The 9,389-nt window shown below is 43.9% G+C and overlaps 1 protein-coding gene across 1 annotated transcript; it reads left to right on the forward strand.

The window, feature by feature from the left end:
* Positions 1-1,816: 1,816 nt before the first annotated feature.
* LOC139273321 (cystatin-like) lies at positions 1,817-7,663 on the forward strand. The gene is made up of 3 exons (XM_070890101.1): positions 1,817-2,048; positions 4,403-4,510; positions 7,360-7,663. Exons 1-3 carry the CDS (start codon positions 1,839-1,841, stop codon positions 7,444-7,446), a joined length of 405 nt encoding a protein of 134 aa, XP_070746202.1. The 5' UTR covers positions 1,817-1,838; the 3' UTR covers positions 7,447-7,663.
* The last annotated feature ends 1,726 nt before the right edge of the window (positions 7,664-9,389 follow it).

Raw genomic sequence — 9,389 nt, forward strand, 5'->3', positions numbered from 1 at the left:
TCAGTAAATACCGAACCAAAGTACTTGTTCAATTGGTCCGCCATTTCTTTGTTCCCCGTTATGACTTCCCCTGATTCTGACTGCAGGGGACCTACGTTTGTCTTTACTAACCTTTTTCTCTTTACATATCTATAGAAACTTTTGCAATCCGTCTTAATGTTCCCTGCAAGCTTCTTCTCGTACTCCATTTTCCCTGCCCTAATCAAACCCTTTGTCCTCCTCTGCTGAGTTCTAAATTTCTCCCAGTCCCCGGGTTCGCTGCTATTTCTGGCCAATTTGTATGCCACTTCCTTGGCTTTAATACTATCCTGATTTCTCTTGATAGCCACGGTTGAGCCACCTTCCCTTTTTTATTTTTACGCCAGACAGGAATGTACAATTGTTGTAGCCACTGGACCAAGACCTAGCTCTGTCAAGCCCGTGTGGTGGCTGGTGTGCAACGGTCACCCCACGTTTAAAAAAATCCACGCACAGGCATCTTCTACCCTTCAGCAAGTAGTTCGGGAACTGGAATATTAGGTCCATCATTGAAACACCTGTGAACTTTTTGACATGGAAGCAAGTCATCCTCGATATTTACCTGGCAGGGGAGTAACCATGGTCAAGAAGGTGGTTCTCCGATGGAACAGGGGCTTGCTCCGTCCACTCCACGCACCGACCTGGTATTGCAGTGTTTCCAGGAACGGTGCAGCTTCCTCTCTCGGCCTTTTGGCTAAGATCAAATGTCGTAGCGCAAAGTGATCTTTGGCGCTGGAGTTGATCTGACAAGAATGAACCAAAAAAAAAAGCAAGTCATCCTCGATTCGAGGGACTGCCTAGGATGATCAGGTAATCAGGAAGGTGAATGGAATGTTGGCCTTCATTGCGAGAGGGATGGAGTACAAAAGCAGGGAGGTCCTGCTGCAACTGTATAGGGTATTGGTGAGGCCGCACCTGGAGTACTGCGTGCAGTTTTGGTCACCTTACTTAAGGAAGGGTATACTGGCTTTGGAGGGGGTACAGAGACGATTCACTAGGCTGATTCCGGAGATGAGGGGGTTACCTTATGATGATAGATTGAGTAGACTGGGTCTTTACTCGTTGGAGTTCAGAAGGATGAGGGGTGATCTTATAGAAACATTTAAAATAATGAAAGGGATAGACAAGATAGAGGCAGAGAGGTTGTTTCCACTGGTAGGGGAGACTAGAACTAGGGGGCACAGCCTCAAAATACAGGGGAGCCAATTTAAAACTGAGTTGAGAAGGAATTTCTTCTCCCAGAGGGTTGTGAATCTGTGGAATTCTCTGCCCAAGGAAGCAGTTGAGGCTAGCTCATTGAATGTATTCAAATCACAGATAGATAGATTTTTAACCAATAAGGGAATTAAGGGTTACGGGGAACGGGCGGGTAAGTGGAGCTGAGTCCACGGCCAGATCAGCCATGATCTTGTTGAATGGCGGAGCAGGCTCGAGGGGCTAGATGGCCTCCTCCTGTTCCTAATTCATATGTTCTTATGTTCTTATGATGGATATTCAGGGTTGCTCTTTTAACTGTTATCTCTTCTCGGGGCTGTACCAGTGCTTTTGAAACCACTGATGCCAGTTATCCAGATTGGCTGATAAGCTGGCCCCTGTCCCTTGGCACACCAGAGGGTTTCTTGTCCCTCACCCATCATTGCTCCTGCTCAATCCACCCACAAACAACTGCAAACCAATGTCAACTTGAAGTGTCACTCAAGAGTCTGGGCCCCGCATCCCCAGCGCTCGGATTGGCGGGTTGGAGGGCAGGGCGGGCCCGGCGCGGGGCTTGGATGTATATATAGGGCTGTACGGACGATTGAGTTTTTAATTTGCTGATAATGATGGGTGTGCAGATACAGTTGGGACTGGTGTTCGCGGCGGCGCTGCTGCTGGCCTGCGCGTACTCGGTGCCAGGCACCTCCGAGCTCATCTCGCCCGACGACCCGGAGGCGCTGAAAGCCGCGGGGTTCGCCATGGCCGAGTACAACAAGGCGTCCAACGACATGTTTCTCCACAAGGTGGTCAGCATTGTGTCGGCCCAGCGACAGGTAATGAGGGGGGGGCCGGGGTAGGTGCAGGCGCCGTGTCCTGGGGCTGGTGTCCATCGGGACTGAAACTGAGACAACAACAACCTTGCATTAATACAGCGCCTTCAAAATGTCCCGAGCCGCTTCACAGGAGCGTTATTAATCAAAACATTAAAACTGAAGGCAAGGCTGCCGGTGGTGGAGCGATTAAAGTCAGGGATGTTCAAGAGGCCAGAATTAGAGGAGGGCAGAGATCTCGGGTGTGGGCTGGAGGAGATTAGGGAGATGGGAGGAGCGAGGCCTTGGCGGGATTTCTAAACGAAGATGAGAATTTTAAAATCGAGGCTTTAGAGGACTGAGCCAGTGAAGGTCAGCAAGCACAGGGGCGATGGGTGAATGGGAATTAGTGCGGGGATGCGCGCTGCAGACACACTCTCTCGTCTGAGTCTTGCCAGCCCCGAGCCGATCGCAATTGCAGCTCTTGGTGTGTGTTCCGATGGGTTGCTGGTGTAATGCTGCGGGGGGGTTGGTTTTCTCCCTTGACCTTTCCGCTTTCTGTGCTGGGTCCAGCTAGCCAGTTGGGCCACGCTTTTGTGCACTCTGCAGAGATCAGGGAGTTGGTGGGGAGCAGGATCGAGAGGGGAAGAGTTAGACTGGCGGGGAGGGGAGAGAGAGAGACTGGGGGAAGGGGTGAAAAAGAGACTTGCATTTATATAGCGTCTTTTCACGATCACCAGACGTCTCTAGTGCTTTACAACCAATGAAGTACTTTTGGAGTGCAGTCACTGTTGTAATGTGGGAAATGCAGCAGCCAATTTGAGCACAGCCAACTCCCACAAACAGCAATGTGAAAATGACCACATCTGTTTTTAATGTTTTGAGGGATAAATATTGGCCAGGACATTGGGGATAACTCCCCTGATCTTCTTTGAAATGGTGTCATGGGATCCTTTACACCCACCCGAGTGCAGATGGGGCCTTGGTCTTGCGTCTCATCCGAAAGACAACACCTTCGACAGTGCAGCACTCCTTCAGCACTGCACTAGAGTGTCAGCCTAGATTATATGTGCTTAAGTCCCTGGAGTGGGACTTGAACCCACAGCCTTCTGATTCAGAGGCAAGTACAACTGGGGACAGACAGACAGACAGACAGAGAGAGAGACCGTACAAAAATAAAATCTATTCATTTCTTGTGTTTAACAGCTGTGTTGAAGAGGGAAAGAGAAACTTGGAGCAACTTCTGTCAAAGCTGCAATGAGATGTGAAAGAATTAAGATTATTGCATTCTTAAAAGTATGATTAGGTGAAACACCAGTTTAGCAAAGCCCAGCTGTCTATACTGTAGTGCTGTTTGTTGCGTCAACATATGGAGCAAAAGCAGTAGTCACGTTCTGAGTTAATTGCTGACCTGACAGTCTTCCATTGATGTACAGTAGAAACTGCTTTGCTTTTGTGTAAAAGCATAATAGCAGTTTCTGATCAATATTTTTGCTATAGCAAAACCACTGTCAATTACTTGCAATTTCTTAAAACTATATAATTGACACATCTGAGATGAGTATATAGTACTTAAATGAATACTCCAGGATAAGGGTCTACAAAGACCATGTATTTGTGAGTACAGATTGAACCTCCCTTATCCAGCACCCTCCGGACCTGCCGTGTGTCAGATGAGGGGAGGTCATTGGGTAAGGGAAAGCAGTGGGGGGCAGGGAGGGAGGAGGGATCAGCTAACTGTGCACAGAAAAGGGACCAAACTGGGAACCTCTCTGGTCTAATACTTGTACACTTACCAACCGATGCAGTAGTGGTAATGCTCTTCTCTCAGAGGAAGAAGTTTGATCGGCCGGGTTACCTTTGGGCATATACAAAAGTATCTACTCCTGTTGAAATGTGTCTTGGTTTGCAAAATGAGTTCCCCAGTGGAGAGGAAAGTTCTAACTGTTTCATTAAAATGAAGTAGAAACTTTGGTTTGCCACTGAAAGCTGTACAATGAACTTTCATTTAAATCACTTGTCAGCAAACTGAATTGGGCAACTAAGTTTCTGTTCTCAATTTGTGGGTTTGTCTGGAAGCTGGACTGCTGGATGTGGTTCTTAGCGGCTGAGGCAGTTGTAAGCCAATGTTTCATTTGTGACGGTTGAATACAGTCTGAATTAAAAGTTGTTTAATTCAAAATATGAAGATTCCAATTTCTGGTACAAAATTGCTGCCTGTGTTCACATTGCTTAGTTCAGATTACTGTAGAATTCAATTTTGTGCAGAAATAAGTTGTCCGGAATAAACTGTATTTCACATTCCTACATCTTGGTTGATGCTTCATGATTTTTACTGGACTTGATTTAAATAAAAAAAATTACTTTCTTCCCATCAGATTGTTGCAGGGATAAAGTACATTCTTGAAGTTGAAGTGGGAAAAACACAATGCAGACAGGGAGAGGTTGATGACCTGGATTCCTGCGCTTTGCATGCGATTCCAAAGGTAAGGCTTGAAATTTTGTTTTTACAGTAATGCAGCACAGAATTTGTGGACATTGGGATCTATTTCGTTGCCTCCAGCCCACATATTTAGAGAACTGTATTACCTGTCTTGTCAATGATATCCCGTCAAGCACATTGTATCCTTTCTACAAAGCTTTCTTTGTGCCAATTTCAATGCCTTGTAGGTCAGGCCTACTTGGAACTCTTGGTTGGGGCACTGAGGCTTGTGGCTGTGGAGAAGATCTCCAGAGGGGATGAGGTCAGTGGCATTCTTGGAAAGGATGGCTTGATGTTCAGTAGTGGGGTCATGGTCCAGGGGAATGTAGGAGGAGGTTTCAGAGTTGATGATCAGCCTCCGCATGGTAGAGGTCGATTTGCCAAACAACAGCACCAGCCTTGTCAGCAGGTTTAATAATGTTGGGGTTGGATCTGAGAGCGGAGTGCTGCAAGATCAGAGGGAGAGAGGTTGGAGTGAGGGAGCGGAGAAATTGAGATGGCTGATGTCCTGTTGGCAGTTTGCAATGAAGAGATCTAGAGAGGGCAAGAGGCCAGAGGGAAGGGTCTCAGTAGAGCAAGAATTTTGAAAACGGGAGAAGGAGTTAGCTGTACAGAGGGTCCATTATATGGAAACATCTGTATATTCCACAGATGTGACTCCTTCTGGCTAAATGATCACACTATTTGTATTTACTGTGCCATACAATTATGTATAATTCTGACCATTTTTAAAAACATTATACCAGTGTTATATTGACATGTATGAAAACATCTCTGCACATAATGCAGAATGGCACTTGCTGATATGAAGCTGGGCTTGAATTTAAAGGTGGGATCTTGCATAACTGTTCTAGTGTTGTGCAGGAATATTTGTCTTCAGAATGCACTATGTAATCTTCAGGTACTTTTTGTATAAGGTGATATTCATGGTGAAAACCAAGCACTCTGAACAAATATATTGTATCAGTCTTTACGGTAGAGGACACTAACAATATTCCAACGGTGGATAGGAACTTATCACAATCACTAAGGAGGTGTACTCAGTCAGACACTGGGACCTGATGGCTTGCATCCTAGGGTCTTGAGAAGTAGCAGCAAGGATTGTGGATGCATTGGTGGGAATGCTGACTGCAGGTAAAAGTATTGAAATGCCTTTGAATGTACTGTACAGATTTTTTTTATGAATAAAGTATATTTTGAAATATATTTTAAACATTTTTTTACCAAAATTCTCTGGATTCTGGAGATCCCAGCAGATTGGAAAACTGCAAAAGTAATGCCCCTATTTTTAATAAAAGGAAACAGACAAAAAGCCAGAAACTATAGACCAGTTAGCCTAACATCTGTGGTTGGGAAAATGTTGGAGTCCATTATTAAAGAAGCAGTAACAGGACATTTGGAAAAGCAAAATTTGGCCAGGCAATCAGCATGGATTTACAAAGCGGAAGTCATGTTTGACAAATTTGCTGGAATTCTTTGAGGATGTAAAGAACCGGGTGGATAAAAGGAACCAGTGTGTATTTGGAATTCCAGAAGGCATTTGACAAGGGGCCACATTAGAGGTTACTGCACAAGATAAAAGTTCACAGGGTTGTGGGTAATATATTAGCACAGATAGAGGATTGGCTAATTAACAGAACAGAGTTGGGATAAATGGTTCATTCTCTGGTTGGCAACCAGTAACTAGTTGGGTGCTGCAGGGATCAGTGCTGGGACCCCAACTATTTACAATCTATGCTAACGTCTTGGAAGAAGGGACCGAGTGAACGTGGCCAAGTTTGATGATACAAAGATGGGTGGAAAAGCAATGTGTGAGGAGGACACACAATCTGCAAAAGGACATAGACAGGCTAAGTGAGTGGGCAAAAATTTGGCAGATGGAGTATAATGTTGGAAAGTGTGAGGTCATGCAATTTGGCAGGAAAAAAATCAAAGAGCAAGTTATTATTTAAATGGAGAAAGATTGCAAAGTGCTGCAGTACAGCAGGACCTGGGGGTACTTGTGCATGAAACACAAGGATAGTATACAGATACAGCAAGTGATCAGGAAGGTCAATGGTATCTTTGCCTTTATTGCAATGGGGATGGAGTATAAAAACAGGAAGTCCTGCAACAGCTATACAAGGTATTGGTGAGGCCACACCTGGAATACTGCGTGCAGTTTCGGTTTCCATATTTACGAAAGGATATACTTGCTTTTGGAGACAGTTTAGAGAAGGTTGATTCTGGGGATGAGGGGGCTGACTTATGAGGAAAGGTTGAGTAGGTTGGGCCTCTACTTATTGGAATTCAGAAGAATGAGAGGTGATCTTATCAAAATGTATAAGATTAAGGGGGCTTGACAAGGTGGATGCAGAGAGGATGTTTCCACTGATGGGGAGACTAGAACTAGAGGGCATATTAGAATAAGGGCTGCCCATTTAAAACAGATGAGGAGAAATTTCTTGAGGGTTGTAAATCTATGGAATTTGCTGTCTGAGCTGTGGAAGCTGGGACATTGAATGAATAAATTTAAGACAGAAATAGACAGTTTCTTAAATAAGGGGTTATGGGCAGGGAAGTGGAACTGAGTTCATGATCAGATCAGCCATGATCTTATTGAATGGTGGAACAGACTCGAGGGGCCGAATGGCCTACTCCTGTTCCTACTATGTTTTATGTTTAAGCATTAAAATATCTCTTCCGTTCACAACATTTTAAGCACATGATGACATTGATGTTTTCAAATGGATTAAAATTGTACTTCTATTCTAAGACATCAGTAGAGCAGACATGGTGTGATATAGTGTAAGTTACAAGAGAATAGATACTAGAAAAGCAATCTAATCTCCAACTGTTCATCTAATTTTTCAGAAGCAACTTTGCAACTTTGAGGTTGTCGTGATCCCTTGGCTTGAGGATATTTCTCTGCCAAAGTCGATGTGCACACCATTCGAATGAATTTCTGCATTGCAGTAGATTGATTAACAGCTGTCTAATAACTAAAAGCTCCTATTGTGCTAGCACTTTAGTAATAGTGACTCTTGCTTTTATTTTCTTATGGAAATCATGTTATATAAATGTTAAATGTATCACATGCGCAGAAAAATTACTGTAGCTTCTGCAAAAGCTAAATAAACTGTCTCGACACTGAACTTGCAGAGTATGACTCCACAAAGTGAGACTGATGTGTTTCTTTCTGGACTTCCATGCATCTTTACTTTAATACACCCTAGCCTGCAAAAAGCATTGTATTGCCTGTATTTTCTCTTGTTCTGATCCACGGATGAAGGAAATCTACCCGCAATCAAGGTCCAGGGAAATTACTTCCTCTAAATATGCTGATCTTGTATTTTAGCCTGGAAAAAGTACAGTAATAAAAGCTACTCTCTAGCCTAGAACTAGTCAGGAAAAGCTAAAGGGGATTGTGTAAATTTTTATTTTGTTCTTGATTAGGTTCTATAGTTAGTTGAATCGCTATGATTTTATTGTAACTTCTGCAAGTTCATTTGCTGTCTCTGAAATACTTCAACATTTCACCACTATAGCCAACAACATATCTAAGGTAACAGGTGCATGAATATAAGCATTTAGATACACCAATTTTGAAGTGGAGGACAAATTGATACAGCTGTTGAGGAGATTATCATGGTTTTTTAAAAATAATTTAGTGCATGGAGCAGATACTGTTTAGATTGATTTTCTATCTCAAAACTTATTTTCCTCCCTTGCCAAAAAAAAATCACTTGCTTTTTGCTGCTTCTTCTGTTGAGAGTATGGTAGCATAGTGGTTATATTACTGGCCTAGACAAATGATCCAGAGATGCAAGTTCAAATCCCACCACAGCAGTTGAAGAATTTAAATTTAGCCAAGAATAAATCTGGAATAAAAAAAACACTAGTATAAGTAATGGTGACCATGAGGCTACAGGATTGTCATCAACTATTTAAGGAAGGAAATCTGTCGTCCTTACCTACTTTGGCTTATACAGCAATGCATTAACTCTTAATACCCCACTTAGTTGTACCAAACCACTATGAAAAACAGTAAGAATGAAACTGGGCGCCCTACCTGGCATTGACTTAGGCACTGGCTTTGGCCATGACAAAGGCACACCCAACCCAGTTAACATAGTCACTAACAGCTGGGGCGTTATTGCCAAAATTGGGAGAGCATTCCCATGGGCTAGTCAAGCGACATACAGAATCTTTCAGCCAATGTTCCAGACTCTTCTGTCACCATCCATGGGTATGTCCTGTCCCACAGGCAGGACACCCACCAGACATGGCAGTGCAGTAGTGGTATATAGTCAGCAGGAGTAGTCCTGGGAGAACACAACATAAACTCCCATCCCCATGAAGTCCCATGGCTTTAGGTCAAGCATAGGCAAGGAAACCTGCTGATTACCATAAGGAGCAGGCCATTTGGCCCCTCAAGCCTGCTCTGCCATTCAATAAGATCCTGGCTGAACTGATCATGGACTCAGCTCCACTTCCCTGCCTGCTCCCCATAACACTCTATTCCCTTATTGCTCAAAAATCTGTCTATCCCTGCCTTAAATATATTCAATGACCCAGCCTCCACAGCTTGGGCAGAGAATTCCATAGGTTTACAATCCTCAGGAAATTTCTCCTCGTCTCAGTTTTAACTGGGTGGGCCCTTATTCAAAGACTATGTCCCCTAGTTTTGGTTCCCCTATGAGTGAAAATATCCTCTCTGCATCCACCTTGTTGACACCCCCCCTCCCGCCCCGCCTCATATAAGTTTCAATAAGATCACCTCTCATTCTTCTGAACGCCAATGTGTACAGGCTCAACCTATTATAAGTCAATGCCCTCATTTCAGGAATCAATCTAGCAAACCTTCTCTGAACAGCCTCCAATGCAAGTATATCCTTCCTTAA

Source organism: Pristiophorus japonicus, chromosome 9 (assembly GCF_044704955.1).
Source record: "Pristiophorus japonicus isolate sPriJap1 chromosome 9, sPriJap1.hap1, whole genome shotgun sequence".
NCBI classification, from domain to species: domain Eukaryota; kingdom Metazoa; phylum Chordata; class Chondrichthyes; family Pristiophoridae; genus Pristiophorus; species Pristiophorus japonicus.

Excerpts from the sequence above, each read along its gene's own strand:
- LOC139273321 (XM_070890101.1), top strand. The coding sequence starts at position 1,839 with ATGATGGGTGTGCAGATACAGTTGGGACTGGTGTTCGCGGCGGCGCTG. Across the intron at positions 2,049-4,402 it reads TTGTGTCGGCCCAGCGACAG|ATTGTTGCAGGGATAAAGTA; the intron begins GTAATGAGGGGG and ends TCTTCCCATCAG. Across the intron at positions 4,511-7,359 it reads CTTTGCATGCGATTCCAAAG|AAGCAACTTTGCAACTTTGA; the intron begins GTAAGGCTTGAA and ends CTAATTTTTCAG.